Source organism: Phlebotomus papatasi, chromosome 3 (assembly GCF_024763615.1).
Source record: "Phlebotomus papatasi isolate M1 chromosome 3, Ppap_2.1, whole genome shotgun sequence".
Lineage (NCBI taxonomy): Eukaryota > Metazoa > Arthropoda > Insecta > Diptera > Psychodidae > Phlebotomus > Phlebotomus papatasi.
The window spans coordinates 10261643-10283169 of NC_077224.1; the positions used below are offsets into that span (position 1 = coordinate 10261643).

The 21527-nt window shown below is 33.9% G+C and overlaps 1 protein-coding gene across 9 annotated transcripts in view; it reads right to left on the reverse strand.

Annotated features, from left to right (window-relative positions):
• The window catches only part of LOC129806649 (muscle-specific protein 300 kDa), a 153596-nt gene that overhangs the window by 120333 nt on the left and 11736 nt on the right, over nucleotides 1-21527 (reverse strand). Inside the window, exon 1 of one of the 9 annotated variants that reach the window (XM_055855393.1) lies at nucleotides 5156-6324. The exons of the other annotated variants lie outside the window; for them this stretch is intronic. Coding sequence (XP_055711368.1) covers nucleotides 5156-5711 — 556 coding nt within the window. The 5' untranslated portion in view covers nucleotides 5712-6324. Of the gene's footprint in view, nucleotides 1-5155; nucleotides 6325-21527 lie in introns of those variants that run through there. 9 annotated transcript variants of the gene reach the window in all.

Below are 21527 nucleotides of genomic sequence, written 5' to 3' on the forward strand. Positions count from 1 at the left end.
GTGTTTTATATTCCAAATTAATTTAAATTGAACATAAAAGAGAATTTATGGACAAATGGATTTCGCTTTTTGCTAAAACGGCCAGTAAGTGGACATTTGGCCTTATACTAGATAATCCGAAGGGCACATGAGAATCAGCTGACAATAATTAGAAAATCAATATAGTCCTTCCATGTTCAGTCTCCATAGAGTTTTTAGACATTTCATAAGACCACACAGTGACCGGCAGTCTAGTATCGATTTTCCTCACGAGCATAAGGCAACAACTTCATCGTATTTATGGAAAAGCCATGCAAGCAATGATACTCCAAGATGTAATGTGAGCAGTGAACTTAATTTATTGAAATTGAATCCTTGAGTGCACACTTCATAAATTCAGTCAACTGCTCAATGGAAAAATCTATAAATATATTTTTTTTACTAGGTTGACCCATTAACACACGTCATCTTCATCTTATCGCGAGTGAAAGAAAGTCTCTAATTTTTCAAGGTTGAGCCAATTTACTTTTACTGTCCGTCAAAAGTCATAATCTCTCTTTTCGTGTGTGTAACTGATAAAACTTCTATTATTATACAATTAATATTCAGAGAATTACGCAACCGGGAGCGGTTTTCAATTCACAGAGTCCACCAAAACAACAATACACACGCCAATGGCGTATATACAACACTTTTCGAACTTTTATATTTCCATCCATTTGATGTCAAATGGACAAATACATTAGCTTTCGTGAAGGGTTAATCAACCACATGCTGATATTCAGTTTCTATCCTCCAAAACGAAAAAAAAAGAATATGATTTCAAAAAGAGCCAACCGAAATTACAATATGTCACCCATAAATAAAATCATGCAAATTCAATCATTTCAACTATTCGCTAACATCGGAGACACGGAGTCATAAATTCTTCCACCACTTGTTATAGAAAATATTTCACGAAAGCTCTATGACATTTTAAAATCAACGAGACATGTGTTGCATGAATTCATAAACTCCAAAAGAATTCCAAAGTTAAACAAAACACTTTTGCTAATTGTTTGTATGAAAGTTATATGGCTGTTCTATTTTTAGCATTGGGTGGGGCAGTTTCATAAACTGCTTTTTTTTCGTCTCATGGAGAGGTGATAAGCTAAACCTTCATGGTAATAAGTGTAGTACTTAAGCTTCACGTTCACTAAACTCTTGCTCCATTAGTAAGTTGAGTCTATTCATACAATTGATTGAACCTGGAGCTGAACAAGATATAAATTTTTCATTTATTTGTGGACTATTGGAAACTTCCATTGCAGTAAAACCAATTTTAATCAATAAGAAACATAGCAATAGTAGGGGATCTCAGTGGCGCAATAGGCAAGAGCGTTGGCTCTTGGACGAATGAGATCTCTGACTCGACTCCCACAGTTGTGAGTTCGAGTCTAATTTAGGCAATTTTCACATGTAACAATAACAATGCACCGCCTTCGCCTAACAACTCCGGGAGCATGATAGAAGCATCCATACTACGGGAAGGCGCTCCTGGGCTGTCTACAATGGACTTAGCAGTTTATTCCACTACTGCAAAGGTCAAGTTGTGGATAAGCCAAAAAATTTGAAGACAAATTTTGCCAAAGGGAAAATAAGGGGCTTTTCACTCTATATGGAAATATTTTAAATGTTAAATATATAAATTAGGCCCATTTTTGTAAAGATTTAAGTTTTTTACCGACCATAATTAGATATTTTACTGCTCATTTTTAATTTTTTACTGCCCATTTAGAATTTTTTACTGATCGTTTGATTTTTGCCTATAACAACTATACTTTAAAACTCAATTTTGAACTTATAGATCTTCAGTAACCGTGTTAAACCTCCAATTTTAAGCCTATTTTCGAATCCTAAAATTTCTTGTTTATAAAATCAAAAAATAAGAGTTACATGAGGATTTGTATAGGCCTTCATTTCTTCTACATAAAAAAGTAAATATCTCTTTAGTTTGCTTTATGCTTGTTTTAGTTACTATAATATCTTTAACATCTTAATGATGCTGAAAATCTTTTTTAACCCGCTTTTGATTTCAGAAAATATAGCTCAAGAATGTCCCTTGCAGAAAAAAGTAGTTTTCCTTTTCGAACGAATTTTGTCATTTTGAAAAGGTACTGCAATTATTATCTAATTCACTATTTCAATACCTTTCCAAAATAGCCAAAATTGCTCAAAACGGTCAATTATTTTAGTTGCAGTATTAAATCTTGCTGAAAAGATTGAAAAGTGGCGTGGTAAAGCATAATATGCTTTGCGAAATACTCGAACATGTGATGTATAAATGCTACTTCTTTAAAGTACTTTTGAATCATTTACCGATTTTGATTTATTTAATAGATAAAAATAAAGAATAGTTATATAAAAAAAACTAAAAATTGCTTAGCGGTTCATAACCGTTTTCAATCTATTTATAAATCACCCAAAGAATTGCCAAAAATTTGATCGGGAATCTTCGTTTTTTCCAATTTGTTTTCCCAGTTTGTCTTTGGAATCTTTGTCTTTGGTAATTTTCGTTTTTTTTTTGGAAACTTTGTCCTTGGAAATCTTATCTTTCATACATTTTGCACGAGTATATTTTATAAACTTCCAATAAATATCCCTTTGCCCCGACAGGTGATAATGATAACTTCCCAAAACACGGAGTTTCCCGTTGTAATTTCATTATTTTATTTAATAAAATATTACCTGTGTAAAATAATATGAAACACGAGATTTTCAAAGATAAAGCTTCCAAGAAACAAAAATTACCGAAGACAAAGATTCCAAAGAGAAACTGAGAAGGACAAAAGTGTAAAAAAAAAACAAAACGGAAAAACTAAGATTCCGCAAACCGCCAAAAATATAATAGAGGTAATAAAATTCGCTCCTTGGAAATTATAAGGGACCAACTAATTTTCGACCATTTTTCAGGAGACAGCATGAAAGATTCTACTTTGTGTAAATAAGTATCTGAATTTAATGACTGAACAAAAACAATTTATTTCTTTTCTATTTGTATGAGCACTGATATAAACATCGAAACTTTTATATTTTTACCTTTCAAAATATGTTTTTTAATGAGTTAGCTCCTTGTTGTTCTAAATTGTGTGCAAATTTTGCTGAAATTATAATGACAAGGGATCAACTTGCTTGAGTTAGTCCCCTGTTTCACAAAAATTTGAACGATGAATATATTTTGTTCCCCTTTACTTCAAACAAAATTATGCAAGTAATCAAAAAAATTAAAATTTTGAAAAACTTTTCTAATAACGAAATTTAATGACTTATATCATCTGAAAATTTATTAAATTGTCTTTCTAACAAGGGAAGTACTCGAGTCATCAAATTCATATCTGGGGCTTTGCTCAACTACGCAGAAAGACATCAAATTAAACGTGGTATATTCAAAAAGTGCGAAATTTGGTTAATTTTTTTTATGATTTTTCCAAAAAAAAATTGGTTTGGGTCTTCGACTTTTCTAATCTTTTATAAAATTTCAATAAAAACTATAAATAATATTTACAACGATCCTCAGATAGCTGATTGTAAGTAAATACAGTTTTTTTTTTTATTCTTCTACTAGCAAATTGATAATTCGCTAAATTATGCGATGCACTTTCATCGCTTTTAAAAATTTGTTGAGGATTTTCATTCGGCACTATAAGCAATTTACACTACAATAGTACTACTTAATAAAGAATAGAATTTTTTATTGAAAAAAAAAAAAAAGATATCAAAATGAAAAAAAGACGGAGCCAGGGATCGAACCCTCGGCACTCCCGTTGAATGTCCTGCGCTGTACCGCTGATTCACCGCTGTATGCAGTCTCATTCGAATTTTCTTTATTATGTGCTGCGTAAGGTGTAATTTTCAACTTTGGGGAATTTAAAAAAAAAATTAACCAAATTTCGCACTTTTTGAATATACCACTTTTAATTTGATGCCTTTCTGCGTAGTTGAGCAAAGCCCTAGATTTATATGAATTTGATGACTCGAGTACTTCCCTTGTAAGTGCATTAGAACAGAGGCGTGCAAGAACCGTTGAAACCGAATAAACGTCAAAAGAAACATGTAAATCAATGGTCAAAACGCTAACAAAACACACTTATTTTGACGTTTATTCGGTTTCAACGGTTCTTGCACATCTCTGCATTAGAATCTCAAAATTGCAAAAAAGTGAGTTGACCCCTTGTAATTTCCAAGGAGCGAATTGATTTTCGAACAAAAATTACTTATGGTTCATTACCGGTTTATTACCGATCCATAACCGATTGGAACTTGTTTAAAATTGTGATAAATTCCAAGACCTTTCTAGCAAGTCCTAATATAAACCCCTTCGGTTGAGAAATCCGTTCTTTAGGGCTTTTAAAACCTTTGACCTTGAAAAACTGTTATTAGGAATGATTCAAGGGGATTTTCGTATATGGACGAAATGTCCGCTTAGGTTATCTCTAAATTTCGAGCAGTGTAAAAAGTAAATTGAGCTAGAGTAATAAAAATTAGGTATTTACTAACCAAATATTCAAATTTCCCCACATTCATCTCTGCACAAAAAAAAATGTCAGTCCACTAGTGAAAAATTATGCGACAAGTTCATAAAATGCAAATATGATTGACCCTCTGCAGAATTGACATCACACTCACTCACAGAATTATGTGAACAATCAATTGGCGCTCACGCTATTCATGTTATAAGTTTGGACGATGACGACTGCCCCCTTCATTGAATTCTCTCTATATATATTTTTGGGGGAGAGATTCATGAGAAGCGCACACCTTAAGTAAGGAAAATATATGTACATGTTAGAAGGATGGGAAACCGGTTGGCGTGAACCTGAGCTATTTATTTGCATTGACTCCAATTCGTTTGTTCTAAATGATTAAAAATTCTATTCACGAGATGCTTATAGATATCCCAACGATGACCTCATTCACTAAAAGCAAACACACTAGAAAACCAACAATATTTTCCACTAATAGACGAAGGCTCTTTTTCCAGTTTCTCTCTTTCTTATTTTTGTTCGCTACGACACAAATTTTACGTATGACCTTTGCCCTTGACAGAATTTTCACGATTTTGTGGGTGGCTTGAGGATTATTCTGACCTTTGGCATATGGGTTTGTAGGAGGATTAGTAGGAGTGTAGGAGTCTCACCTCGAATTTGTTTGATGTGGGAATCATACTGTGAGATACTCCTTACGATTCCCACTTTTGATGCACTACCGGTGGCATGGAATGGATGGTGTCCTGTTCGGAAGCGCCATGAACCACCACTGTCATCAGCACCGTGAGAAATTGGTGAGGCCAACGATGGTGAAACATTCGATGGGCTACTGCTGTAGGTCTGGGACTTGAATGCCGAATCCTCCCTGCTCCACGATGTGGATGGAGGTGATTCGGGTGTTCTCTGGAATGTGGATTCCGATGGGAAACTCAAACCTGAGTCTTCCCTTGTAAATTCAATCTGTCTCACAGATTTCCGGAATGTGACCTTTTCCATGTGGAAGACACGAGTCTGTCCACCAATTTCACCCTCTTCAAAGGTCCTTTCAATTGTTTCTGTCTCCTCAACCGTGGGCTCTTCTTCATATCGCTCCACGAGACGACGCACCTGTCCAACTTCTCCGTCAATTTCATCCCCATGGCCCCTCCTTCGCCATACACCCCGTCCAGGGCTCTCCCTATCGTCAAACCGTCGACTTTCATCCATTTCTCATAGGAATGCAGGGATCAACTTCTGACCACTCCACGTCATACAAAACTTTTCTTATCAATATAAAAAAACAAATCTTTCTCCTCTCTTCAAAGGCACTCGGTATTCACAATCAATAGGAATATAGAATTCATCTCAATTCAGTTGGTGAAAACATTTCCTTTCTCTTTTCCCTTCTGTCCCACGCCCAAATTTCACCTTTTCCACAGGGACAAAAGCACTACTTCATCTTTGCACACGCAAAAAAGGTGTGACTTTTTTCCACTAAAAACACCCTCACAATTTCCTCCGAAACAATCGAAGGAAAGTACAAAAATCCTCCCAAATGGGTGGATTATGCCACCAAGAAAAAAAACCTGGTACACTTGTGCAACTGTGGACACCTTCAACAATTTCTCACGAAAGCCGGTTCGATACTGAAAAGACGGCAGATCCGCGAAGAGAGATTCCACATTTGCTGGAGTTGTATTGTTGATTCTCCTTTTTGCGGGGCCCCTCAATCAGATGCACATATTCCCCACTTTTACCATTATACATAGCATATTATATACTTTGTGAGATAACTCGTGCTTCAACTCTCCAGCACTTCCAGCACAACCAAACACTACCTCTAAATCATTCACTGTGATGATGGGAAACATGTGGTTGTATTACTTCCAAAAACCGCGCCACTCACTTTTTTTCTGTTTTAGAGATCAAGTCCGAAAAAAAATTCGCAATGTGCTCGACTTTAAGCACTTTGAATTATTTGGGACTAATTCAAATATCTTTAGAATTTCAAGACCTTTCGAATGAATCCCAATATTGATACAAATCTGTTGGGAAATACATATTTTAAGAGGCTTTAAGCTTTGACCTTAAAAAAAAACACTAAATGGAATGAATAGAGGTCATTGGCGTATATCGAGCAAAGTAACCGCCTAAACCGCCTGAACTATTTCTAAAACACATTTAAGAATGCAAAAAGAAATCGCTGAAACCGTTTTCAAAACATATCCAAAAACATGCAGTAGAATCTCAGAAAATCGGGCATTTGGGTTCCGAAATGTCACCAGAATTGCCGAGAAATGCGGATGTGAAACTGCATGAAACGTAACGTTTTTACTTATTGTAAATAAGCCGAAATCACCAAAAACCAAAGTACCTAAAAGTCAAAATCCCGAAAGCCAAAATCCCAAAATCCAAAATATCGTAAACCAAAGTCTCGAAAGCCAAAATACGGAATGGAATGAAATTCCGAATAGCCAAAATCAGAATGGATTAAAATTCCCAAATGGATCAAAATGCGGAAAGGCAGAAATCCCGAAAAGTCAAAGTCCCGAAATCCAATATCCCGAATGGATCAAAATTCCAAATAGTCAAAATTCTTAATGGTTTGAAATCCCGAAAGCGACAGTCCCGAAAACCGAAACCCAGAATGGATCGGAATCCTGAATAGCTAAAGTCCAGAATGGATTAAAATTCCGTAAAGCCGAAAAAGTCACGAATAGGCCAAAATTCGGAAAGGCTGAAATCCCAAAAAGTCAAAGTCAGAAAAGCCAATATCCCGAATGAGTTGAAATCCCGAATAGTCAAAATTCCTAGTGGTTCGAAATTCCGAAAGCCAAAGTCCCGAAAACCGAAATCCCGAATGGGTCGTAATCCTGAATAGCTAAAATCCAGAATGGATTAAAATTCCGTAAAGTCAAGAAAATCCCTAATAGACCAAAATTCCGAAAGCCAAAATTCTGAAAAGTCAACATCCCGAAAGCCAATATCCCGAATGGGTCGAAATCCCGAATAGTCAAAATTATGAATGGTTCGAAATTCAGAAAGCCAAAGTCCTGAAAACTGAAATCCCGAATGGGTCGGAATCCTGAATAGCTAAAATTCAGAATGGATTAAAATTCAGAAAAGCCAAAATCCCGAATGGACCCAAATTCCGAAGGCCAAAATTCTGAAAAGTCAAAATCTAGACAAACAAAATCCCGAATTCTCAAAAGTGTCACATTTATTTTCCGTATAATTTCGTCTCTTTCGGGATTTTAACCATTCGGAATTTTGGCTTTCGGGATTTCGACCCCCTAAGGATTTTGTCTCCTCGCGATTTCGATTTTTCGAGATTTTGGCTTTTCGGGATTTTGGTTTTCAGGATTTTGGTCGACACCGCTTTAAACATTATGTAAGATGGTAAGATTATTCAAAAATCATAATTTCCGCTCTGCCAACAATATTACACTTTTCATACACAGAAAATTCAATAATTTAATATTTGAAATTTGTTATTATTTTACTATTTTTATGAATCTACAGCCCAATCTTCTGCAACAAAAAAGACTTCGAATAAACGTACAGTACAAAATTAAATTCGGTTAGTAAAAAGTTTAAAAAAGGACTGTAAAAGGACAGCAGTTCGAGTGACCAAATATATTTTTACTGCTCATATTTAATATTCTAATGCTCATTTTTAATACTTTACTGATTGTTTTTCATTTTGGTCTGAACATTTTGCATTTGAATATTTTTTACAGCTTGTTTTTTTTTATATTTTGCTGACTGCCTTATTATATTTATTGGTCATATTAAATTAATTTGCTGATCAAATTTATTTTTTAGTGACTAATTTTAAACTTTTACTGCTGATTGATTTTTTATTCCAAAAAGAATATTAAAGGGGAATACATGAAAAATATTGTCTTATATACAGTGGGACCTCGATAGAGTCAACCCCTAATAGAGTCAATCTCCATTATGCCCAGCGCACAATAACTTTTGTTTTGTAAACATGTTTTTGGCATTTCAATGAAAGTGAGTGAGATCTAGATCTAGTTATCTCGCTCATTCTCACAGGAAATTTTGAAAACATGTTTACAAACAAAAGTTATTGTGCGCTGGTCATTAGAGTCAACAGCTATTTTTTTACTCTACGGACTCCGATAGTGTCAACTTGAACCCAAATTGACTCCGATAGAGTTGACTTTTCTCATATTATTCAACTAATAATATTATATGATTTAATATGATCTTTTCGAAATAAAAGCCAGTCTTATTTTGTTTTCAATGTAACACTTTGAACACAAGAAAAAATATTTATGTAAGGACATGGTAATTTTGTGATAAAAATCGTAGGTATATGAACCGTGTAATCATTTTTGAACAAAATAATAATTTTCTTTACGTCATTTTAAGCTTTTTGACTGATTGAAAGTTCTCTTGTCTTTTCTCTCTTGTCTTTAGATTTTTTGATTAGGTCTATGATTACAATGTAAGGAATTTTGAGCCATCATTAATTTGTAAGTGAAAATGGCAAAAACAAAAAATATGAACTAGAATTACAAAAAACGTACAGGATGCTAGATTTTTTGAGTATAACATAGCGAAGAAACTTTTCTAAATTTATTCGAACTTTTTAAAGATCTTACTTCTTCAAAAAATGTACATGATAAACAATCAAAAAATATGCTTCTAAAGAAAACGTGTAAATTTATTTTAAATTACATTTTTAATTCAAAATATCAGTATCTCAAAAGAAAATTTGGATCAAAAATAAAAATAAGCAACAGATAATTAGAACTTTTGAGCAAAAAAGTTTTTAAACAAATTCATTAAAAAGAAATTGCCTGCGGGTATGCAAATTGTCTTGATGCATAATGCTATTTCACGAATTTTTTCGGTCCCGAAAATGTGCATAATCCCGGGACTGAATGTATTTACTAATAATAAAAATATTCTTAAAAATCATTCCTTAATCTCCAACTTTTGCCTAAACACACGACTTTTTTGGGCCAGACGGTAAAGAATTTATGGATTAATTTAATAAAATATTCTACTATCGTGTTGAGTTTATCAATGATCTAGTACAAACATAAAATAATACCCCTTTATATCAAAATTTTAATTTTTCGGATTCCGATAGGGTCAAAGAATCCAATTGAGTCAACAGGCCTGGAAATAATTAGTTGACTCTATCGAGGTCCCACTGTATTTGTTTATTTTCATCCTATATACGTTTTCTTTCATTTAGCTTTCTAAATAGAAAATCTAACACATTTTCTATTTTAGCACAGACACATTGCGGAGAATTGTAACAGTCGGAAGGAAGATTTTATCTAGGTAAGGTACCACAGATGGACATATTCCAAGACCAACTATCATAGCCCACTCAGTGAGGTGTGTTTCGTAATACCCCGAAGTTAAACCGATCCTATCTTTCTAGTTTAGCCGAGACATACTTGGGGTGTTATAACAGATGACAGGGATATTTTATCTGAGAAATTAACCACGAGGCTAGGTTTCTATAGGTTCCTGGCTCAATGAAATACCCCGGAAAATTTCGAAATACCCCGGTTTGAACCGATCTTGACTTTCTAGTTTAACAAGACATAAGGGAAGAGCACCAGCGATCGGCAGTGTTCCTCGGATCGTCAGGTTATTACCATATTTTTGCACCAATTCAAATTAATTTTTAAATAATATTAGTTACTTTTTACTATTTAACTCTCACAAGAATGCAGTGCATTAGATCATATTTATTTATAAAACCAATTTTCTGTGAGACACCTTATTAAATTTGTGACGATCCGAGGTACAGAGTACATAGTTGCAATTAAACCTATATGTTTTTAATTTTCTGTAAAAATTTAAAATTCAATTGCACAGATATAGTTAAATGGATCACTATTATATCGATTAGCATAAACAAAAATACCAAATAGTACTTTGAGGCTTATATTTTCAATTAAATATCGAATATGTCTCTTAACATTCCGATCCGGGGAGCTCTTCCCTTACTTCAAAGACAGGGATGTTTTATCTTAGGGATAAATCAGCAGGAGAAATTTTCGAAAATTTATCGGTTTTCGAAAATTTCGAAGTCCCATTTCATTTTCCGATTCACATAATTTTCCCTAAAAATTGATCTCTAATACGTAATGAGCGGTTATATGGAAGTAACAAAAAACCAAGAAACACTATGTATAATGCCGTATCTTCAAGATCGAGCAACGAAAATTGCAACATCAAACAGTTACAAAAAAAAGCATACGCATTATACGCATACTTCCAGCGTCTTGGCCTTTGTCTTCATACACAAAAATTTTGGAACACACTTTTTCATTTCATCATCACTTCTTCAAAAAACTCTAAAACACTTCCTAACATAAATTTACACCAACAAAGCTATGATCTAACAGAAACAGTAGTTCAATAGGAAGATCAACTAATTATCCACTGATACTAGCCACACTTAAGTATTATCAATCAACAAAATTTTGTATACAGAACAAATTTTCGCGTGTGTCCGACTAAACAAACGTGAGATGCTTTTCATCGTACAATGTGAATTAGCAGTGAAGAGAAAATCCCACTCTACTGAGTATGCTCAGTTGTATTTACATTGACTGCGCAATTCATGAGATTCCCCTTCACACATATCACATTGGCACATAGTACATAAAATAAAATAAAAAAAATTCTAATTCACTAACACACCAAATTGTATTCTCTCCCTCTCTCTCAAAAAAGTCTCCTGTGATAAGTCTCTTCTAAACGCACATATCTCACGCGCGTTACATTGAGAAATACGCTCTCACTGGGCCACCACAAGGTACCTCACTAAATTGACCATATGACATCATAACCGCAGCATAAAATCCAACACAAACTCAAAACTCAGAATGAGACATTCGTGTTTCGGTGGGCCATTTGGATTGAAAAATGATAGCGAAAGTGAAACAAGTTTAGACTTCACCTTCTCAACGCAGAGTTAATAAAACATCACACAGGTAAATTTAACCCTTCTAACCACCAAAATCGCACACATCCAAATGGCTTATTCCATTCAAAAATCAATAAGAATAGCACGCTATCACTTAAGAAAATGCAACAGCGTGTGTTTGGATTCAAAAACACCTCAACAAGACACAAAATTGCAATTATTGGCTTTTCTAAGTGCAAACATACAAAATTACTTAAATAATTGTATACATCCCACTGCATTGCCTGTATAAATTATGCAGAGAATAAACTAAATTCACCTAATGACTTTATTATGGTGAATGAAAAGGTAAACAAAAGACTGACGCCAGTCTTTTATTATATCAATTAAACTCCATATCGTTTTTTTTTATACAATCACCGATCCATGGAATTATTTGCACTAAACAGCATAATCCTCAATGATTATCATATTACAATGCTGTTGAAATAAGAACGTTGTGTACATAATTTAGCAAAAGAGTAGCAATTAGATAATCTGAGAAAATATTCCGTGTTTAGAAGAATTTTCAATCTCGTGAACTTCAAATGCTTCTCTGAATACTCTTTTTCACCTATACGAAGTATATGCTCCATGACGACCTCGTATAACACACAATGATAAGCATTTATGCGATTTTAATAGCATTACTAGTAATTATACGATTATTATTTGATGAAAATTGTAAGATTTGTTAAATACAGACACCTACACTTGAACCCTTGAATGTAAGAACAAAACCTAGTTCAATTTCAAAGAGAAATAGATGGTTGGCTAGACTTCATATTTTAGCCAAGACACATTATGGAGGATTATAACAGTCAAAAGAATTTAATTATGAACTGAACCACATAGATATATTTTCCAAAATACACCACCAAAGCACAGTAAAGTACATATCAAAACACCGAGGTTTAAACAAAATACAGTGGGACCTCGATAGAGTCAACTAATTATTTCCAGGCCTGTTGACTGCATTGGATTCGGTGACTCTATCGGAGTCCGAAAAAAGCAATTAAAATGTGAAATTTTGATATAAAGGAGTATTACTGTATGTTTATACTAAATAATTGAGAAATTTAACACAATAGTAGAGTATTTTGTTTAATTAATCCATAAATTCTACACCCTCTGGCCCAAAATAGTCGTAATGTTTGGGCAAAAATCGGAGATTAAGTAATGATTTACGGAATATTTATTAATAAATATCTTAAGTATAAATTACTCTTAATGTGGTAATTTTGAGGTTCACCCACGATATTAAGATAAGAAAATGATGTCCAAAAATTTCTTTTTTCATTTTTTTTTTTTTTTAGAAGAGCTCCGGAAGGTATTTAATTGTTGAAAATTCTGATGCAATTAACGTTATTAATTAGAATTTGTTTTAAACTTTTATTGTATAAAAGAAGAGATTGATAGTTGTTCTTTTCGTTATGACGTAACTATGGCTCTAAACTTCACAAAAAGAGCAATAAAACAAAATTTTCTAATTTTCTTCTTGTTCTGAAAAATAGGCACTAAATGGTTAGAGATATCTATTTGAAGTCTTTAGGTGACCCCCTAATAAGTTAACCTGGGGATTATTATTATGACCCTCATTTCCTCCCTACCCCTCCCCTTCATCACCAAAATTGTTTTTTTGTTATTACAGGAAAACACGTCATACGGGATCATAGGGCTTAATCAAAAAATCTTAAGACAAGAGAACTTTCAATCGGTCAAAACGCTTAAAATCACGAAAAGAAAATTATTTTGTCGAAAATTGATTACACGATTAATATACGAATTTTATCACAATATTGTTTTTCTTGTGTTAAAAACGTTACATTAATACACCAAAACATTGATTTCAATTTCGATAAAGTCGTACAATCTTATTAGTTCAATAATATGAGAAAAGTTGACTCTATCGGAGTCAATTTGGCTCCAAGTTGACTCTATCGGAGTCCGTAGGGTGAAGAAATAGCTGTTGACTCTATTGGAGATTGCCTCTATTGGGGGTTGCTCTATCGAGGTCCCACTGTATAACTGTCAGTGTAGCCGAGACACACTTGAATGCATTATAACAGATGACAGGGATATTTTATCTCAGTTCATAATGGAGTTAAAACCTAAATGGTAGCGCTTATTATTAATATTAATCACTGAGAGAATATTAATTTTACCCTGCAGTATTGATCCGAAATCGGTGTAAATATTACCCATTTTATGTGTATTGGGGGTTAAAGTTACCCTTTTCCATGTTAATTTTACCCTTAAAAAGGTGTAAAATTACCATTAAAAAATATTGATATATTTTTACACCCAAAAAGTGTTAAATTTATGAGGCAAAAAAGTTAATCGCACCCCTTGGTTTTTCTTGGTTTTTTTGTGATTCTTGGTTTTTTGTGAACATGGAGAAGATGCTTTAGTTCAGAAAGAACCTTAGACATCTCTCTACTGGAGATGATTTGTCTCCCCAGCCGTGGTGGAGCAATTCCTGATAAGGGATAGAATTTATCCACTGGTGTGCCCTTTAGGCACCCCGTTACTATACAGGCGGTAAGAGCAACGTCAACTTGCTAAGCGTGCACGGATCTGTCCCATACTTCAGCTGCGTACTCTGATACGGAAAAAGATAGGGCAAGTGCAGAGGTACGCATACGCATAGGTAATACGGTAATCAAGAATTTGCGGAAGAATTGCAATGAAAATGCGTAAATTAACGAAATACGATGAGCAATTTACCGTCATTGTGATTCTACCCTTAAACGGAGTTGAAATATCTTCCTTAAACTAAAATATGGGACAGGGCAGTACAACATGGGGCAAAAAGTAACAAGTCAAAAATTTAGAAATTCCATATCTTCTAACATAAAGAAGACTGCGGTCTCAAATTTTTATCAAATTTTTTGATAGATCTCCCTAAACATTTTAAGTTTTAGGAGAATAAAACAAAGAAAAAGGAAACTTGAAAAGTTTTTCTCTATTATTCTTTTATCAAAAATGACCACTCGTAGAAAGAGAAATATTTAAGAAAAAGTATATTTTTCATATTACAGCTTTCTAGGTTAAATGTCGTTCACTTTAAAATACTATTATAATTTTAATCCAATTAAATTGAATAGGCATTTAAGGGGTTAACACGAACAATCCCGCAATCGATATTCCACCAAAACACGCTAACAGAGACAAAACGTCGCAAAAATTGAAGAATTAGCAAATACAACAGTGTTCAGTTTTTTCTAGATCGACAAAGTTGTGCCTAAAGTTGTGAAAATTGCAAAGAAAACCTTGAAAATGTTTAACATTATATAATTAATTGACTTTACTAAGCGCCAAAGAGAGAAAGAACAACAAGAAGCATTGCAAAATGATGTCATAAAGGCCACACACAAGACACTGAAAATCTGACGCATATTTTTCATCATCAACATCAACTAAATGTGTGCTGCTATAATTAATTGGTTGTGATTAAGATTGCACACTGTATGGCTGACGACCTGATTAGTGATTTGTGGAATGTTTATTTTTCTTAACGTGGGCCATTGCTTTGAGATGCGGAAGATTTCGATTAGACTTCTCTCACGCCACCTCCACAATATTACTTCTGTTATAACTCAACAATCAACTCAAGCATTTTTACCTAAATTCACGGTCAAGATCACGACCACACAAAATTGCAGCAACTCGATGAAAATCAACGATCACAATCCATTGAGAATTTAAATGTTATCCGTCCAATTTGACTAATTCCCCAAATAAACAGCTTCAGCACAAGCCCACATTTAGAATTCGGATTCGGAAGGTGATTCTAAGTGTTACGCCCACACAAATTTGTTCAAATTAAATGACCATTTTGCTAAACAACTTTAAGTGATCATGGTGAATTATGTACAATAAAAAGTGTTTTAAAGTCGCTTACATAATAAAAAACTGTTAAAAAAAAAGACGAAGAGACAAGTGGAGTTAATGAGCACAGAAGTCATTGCTGATTTTTTTGACCAATAAAAATTACCCAAAAACAATAGGGGAGAGCGGAGAATTTTGAGATAGGCACAGTTTCAGTCGCCATGATTTTTCTCTCGATTAAACTACACAGTAAAAATCGTGTAAAAAAAATAACGTGTGATTTCCAAATTACCTCTAAAAATGTAAGTTTTGATTTTTACCACTAGGGTAAATTAAGATAATTCAAAACCAGCTCTAAATGGAAATTTTTCGCTACTCCAAATGGAAACGTCATTGTTTTCATGATAAATACAGTACTAAATTACTATATTTATATATTTCCTATACCACAGTTTCATTATTTAGTTAATTTTGCTACAAATAAAGCGAAAATCCATTCATATTCACATATTTTAATTTGTTAATTTCTCAGAAAAATTAACAATGTACCTTTTCACCATCGAAATTTTCATCGATCGACCATGTTTTCCAATGAAAAACACAATGAGGTGACTGTTGTTTATTCGTTTTGTTTAGTATTTATGTCATATTTCTGGCTAATTTTGGTTAAATTAAATGCTAATCTTTATTGTTAACGGTACGTGAAGTTTTCAAATGAAATAATTACCTATTTTGTAAACAAAAAGGGGTTTTCTGAAGTGTCTGCAAATGCTTCAATAGGAAACCCCGCAAATATGATTTTTTGGGGAGATTTTCTTATTGTTCTAGATGGGAAAGGAGAAAAGACTAGGAATAAGAACAAATCCTGCACTCAAGAGCAACTCAACAAGGTTTTGGAAGCCTTTCGTCGCGGTTTCACTTATACACTGTTTGTCTCCAATTAGAAACTTTCCCTTGTCTCCATTTGGATTAATTTGTTTCCAATAAGAGCATTTTACGCTCGCGTATTTTTCATGTATTTAAGAAATTTTCAAATTATATCTAAAGAATTTTCACTAAACAGTAATATTCTAGAACAGTCAAGGAGCAAATTTATGTAATTCTCTTCAGAAAAATACGAACTTAATGTGTTGAATCTTCTGTGAAAGTTAAAACGTCTGGAAATAGTTTACAATTAGGACATTTACCCTATTAAAATGGTAAATTTTGTGTAAAAAATAATTTGTGTCAAAATCTTCAATGTGTAATTCAAAGATGTAATTTTTACCACTATTCCAGTGAAACAGTGTCGCTTAAAAAGTGGTATTCTGCAGTGTGTAAAATTTGATGCGTATAATCAGAAACGTGTAAAATTGCCATTATAGTTTGAAAGCTGCTGAAAGTATCCACCTCGGTGAGTATTTACTTTAGTTTTTTTTAGATTTATAGCCTCTAATTTTGCGAAAAAAGACCAAATCCCTCAAGAAAAAAAAAGTGAAATACTCCTGCCTGTGTGTATTTTCAAGGTTTCATACGAGTGATTGTGAAAAAATCCAGTGTTGAAATTTACGTGGCGTCACTTTGAGTTGCATTCTATCTGTGCATATTTTGCCTCAAATTTTTGTTCTAAAGGGCAGTTTTCTGCCAGTAGTGGCCTCTACAATAACGACCCCTTGTGATTATCAGTCTATCAGTCCAATCTTTACGAAATACAGTGTGAAATCTGCATAAATTTCAACGGATATTGAACTTGTTACAACTTGTCACAATTCCACATTCTATTCCCGGAATAGACGTTTTCCCTGAGTGTTTCTACCCCGTGGGGCCCTTCTGTGCTCTTAGTGAGTCTCAAACCCATCGCTCAGTGATCTTCCGAAGTTCCAGTGAAAGTTAGAAGCGTATTTTTTCCGCAATTAAACTTCTACGATTACGATTGTGTAGTTCCGGGAACGATATCCCTTAATGCGCTGTTTATGAGGCATTTACTTCTGTAGATGACTTTCACGTTAATACCTTTCATAAAATTTAGTTTATTTTATATGTACAGAGGAAATTAGATCATGGAGATGGACAAAATGGACAACCAGGAAGAAAGCTAGCAGTCTCCTAAGATTACAGTGTTTTCTTATCTTCTTTTTCATATTTTCACAATCGCGTCTATGTCGCTCCCGGGACTGCAAATTTTAAATTTCTATTTTCCGTCTGTGAAAACTGATTGTTTTTTTTTTTAATTTTACAAAATTTTACAGACTTTTTACAGATCTGGCACCAAATTCGCATCCTCAACAAAAAAAAATAATTGCAAATAAACGAGGCAATTTGATGCTGAACATGGGGGAATCTCTGGCGGCCATGAAGAACAATGCTTGAAAATTGTGAAAAGCAGGGACCCATCAAGCCTTAAAAAAAGTGAAGCTATTTTTCACTTTTCCTTGTAAAAATTTTGCATCTATTGCACCGCGACTTAAACAAATTTGGTCGTAGTTCTTGTATTATTTCGGCGAATATTATGAAATATGTATTTTTAGATAGCTTTTAATGAACGATTTCAAAATATATCAGACTGATAAGTCAATTCTCTTTAGGAAAAAACTTTCCAATAGTCTTCAGTGCCTCTATGCAAAAACGTATGGAAAAATGAAATGTCGAGAGGCCCCTGGCGAAAAGAAAAATTCCAAGGAAAATAAAATTACACGCTACAAATTACACTTTTTTTTCAATTTTACACGCTCCTTTTTACACGTTTTTCTTTTTTTAATTTTACACGCTCGTTTTTACACGTTTTTTTTTAATTTTACACGCTCCTTTTTACACATATTTTAAAATTATATACTACAAATTACATCCGAAAAACATTACACACTGGAAATTACACGCTGAAGATTACACGTTTTAAAATTTTTTTTATTAGGGGTTCATCAATAAGATGATTGCCCCATCGTTTTAAAAATTACACGTTTCCCAAAATTATCACTATATTGGAGATGTCAAAAATTACCTATTATTATAGTGGTACTTATTTTTTTTACTGTATAGGTCAACAATTATTTAAGATTTAGGGGCTCATTAGGGGAATATAGACATGGTTCGCAGGCAGCGATCCTTTACAATGAATACTCAATCGAAGAAGGAAATAGTGTACACAATAAAAAATAAGTACCAGAGTAACACTATAATAGTAAGTGGTCGCAACACCGGGACCCGGGTCCTGAACACCTAGGGAACCCGCCAGGTTTTTTCACGGGTTTAAGAACCGGTTCCTAGCGGTGGGATCGGTTCTAGAACCGTTTTTTTTAGAATAATTAAACTGAATTTTACGTCAAATCTAGAAATCTCTGGCCACACTATATAAATGAAAAGCTTAGGTCCTACACTAACTCCATACCGAATTTCATCAAGTGTAGACTCCATTATTTTCAATCAAACACTAAGATTAATTTTTAAGATTTTATTTTTTTACGTCCGCTCTCTTAAGCGTCTAATCCAAGCCTGTCTGTCCTTCGTAATTCGTCCATCTTCGTCTGTTCTAAACGCCATCTCGCGGCAATTATTCTAAGTATCGTCCGTCCCGTCCGACCACACAAGATTCCTTTTTCGAAGTTTGGAAGATTTTTCGAAAGGATGAAGTCCTTTTTATAAATACTCCCATCAAATATCGTCCTAGGGGCCTGGGTCTTGACAGAACACAGAGACATCATACATTCCAAGGACCTTTTTGATTTCTATTTGCTTTTGCGCCGGTATTTAGGCAAAATTATTTTTGTTGTTTTTTGGTAGTTATGTGATCATTGCATTAATTCTACTGAACCGATTTAATTCTCTATAAAGAAAAAGAAGAAAGCCTTCAAGCGGCTTACACTTCTCTAGACCTACTGAAGTTTGTAAAACCAACCCCAGAGGCGCTGGGGTCCGTTTTACAATGAAGAAGAGCGCGAAAGCGCATCTAAGTTATCGCTTCCGTGACAATCTAGAACGTCCTAGATTTTTTATGCATTTTTTGGGTATTCAGGGGATCCCTGGTGCAATTGGTAAGTGCGTTCGACCTTTGGGCGGTGTGACCCGTGACTCGACTATCACAGTTGCGAGTTCGAGTCCCGCCCGGTGCTAATAATTGAATCATCTGAATGGACATTTTTCACAAAACATTGTAAACTGAATTAATAAATTTGTAAACTGAACAAGTCAAAATAAAATATGAAAGTAATATTTTTTGGAGTATTCAATATTGAAGAAATGTTTCTGCCTTGTGAGTTTATTTATGGGATTTTGGGAATCGTACCAAACTGCATAGAACTAGCTGAATTATCCCCACTCCCCCCTACACTTTAAATTCATGCCACATAGAACTTTAACAGATTCTAGTGAGAAAATATTTATGCGATTTTAAGATGTTGAAAATTAATTGAGAGGGTAATAAAATACCATAGTCTTTTAATATACTAAACAGAGCAATTTGTAAATTGAATGTTATGTTATTGAAGTGGAATTAGCACTAAACGGCAATTCTCAATATTGTACATAATTAATGAATATTGCAGTGTTTTGACTTTCTGCCAAATTGCCCCATTTTAACCACTAAGAACAATTTCTTATGCATCTCTTCGACAAAACATCTTTCAATGAAAACATTTTGAAAGTAAAGTTGAGGTGTCAAAACCAAGCCACGCATCATTGTACACCAATGCAATAACAATAAATAAAAGCCGCCGCATCTATTTTGAAATGTGTATTAAAATAAGACGTCAAAAATACAAATTGTCACATCGTAAAATCTAGCGAAACATTTCAAACTAATTTGAACTTTTTCCACTTCAAAGTCCTTCATTCTCAAAGAGTTCCCCCTAATGATCACATCAAATTTTAATGGTAAATTCTAAATGAATAATCTTCAAGACGGCCGGTATTTCACACGGTTATACACATTTATTACGACGATCATTATAGAAATACACATTTTTTATGGGAATCACCTAGACAGAATTATGCTAAAAGCACAATATTAATTCATATGCAAATTTTTGCAAAAATTCAAAGTAGTAAAGTGGTGAAGGGTGAAATAAAATGTGGAAAATACGACAGATTTATGCATGCTCCATTTGAAAAGTCAAGATCTTTTTTTTTTGTAACAATGATTATCGTTTTTGTGGTTTTTGGAATCGCGAAAAACACATAAAATATTGCTATTAGTTGTAAAGATGAAAAGATTCAATTACAGTGGAACTCCAATAGTGTAAACGCATTTAGCGCTTACATTGTTTCAGTTATAATTTACTGCAATTAGTTACACATTAAAAATCTTTCTGGTCTTTGTTAATGAAAATAGTTTAAAAGCTTCGCTTTGCTTTAAGAAAGATTTTGATCTTTCCAATTTTCTTTTAGAACTTTTGAAAATTCGAGTAAAATAGATATAATTTTATATTGATAAAGCGAACTAATACAGTTTGAGTTAAATTATCCAAATGAGTGACAAACTTATGGTCTTTATAGATAAGAGAAACTCTAGGGAAGTGTAGAGCAGTTTTCCCATAGGGCATAATGCCATTTCATGCGGGTTTTTTTTCGATTCCAAAAATGTACATAATCCCGGTACACCTTGTAAATTGTAAAACGTGATAGCGATGCCACCTCCACCTAAAAATAGACTTACTCGGCCGTTCGTCAACCTGTTTCTCCGTCGTACAACTTCTCCTAGAGATAAAACGGATAGAAAAATCGAGAAGCGATTTTCTGATAAGATCGAAAGGGTTATGTATTGATCGGTTGACTGAGTATGGTGATGTCATATCATTCGTCCGCTTCCTAAAGCATAGTTGGAAAAAGTTCCCCAACGCTTGACATGAAGTCAGTCACAGTAGGCTTTGGATATTGTTTTTTTCTTCGGTGTAATTTCAAGAGATTTTAATCAGCTTTCTTTTAGTGATATTCTTGTTAAAAAATATTGATTTTTAACAAAATTATTGAAAAAAGACGCAGAGCATACGAAGATTAAATGTTGACAAATATCTTAAGAATTCAAATGCGACTTATGCAGAAATCGCGAAATTGACCGGGAAGTATGTCGTTCCACTGTCCGGAAGATTATAATTCGGTTCAAGGAATTCAAGACTGTTGCTCAAAAGACAGCAGCAAGTGGCCGAAAACCTGGGATTCAGAACAAGAGAAAGTAAAAGCAATTTTGAGAAGCAATTCGATCTTTCCGTGTGAAATGTTGGCAAAAGATGGGAATACATTGGAACTTGGTTCATAAAATCAAGAGGAGGAATGGTTTG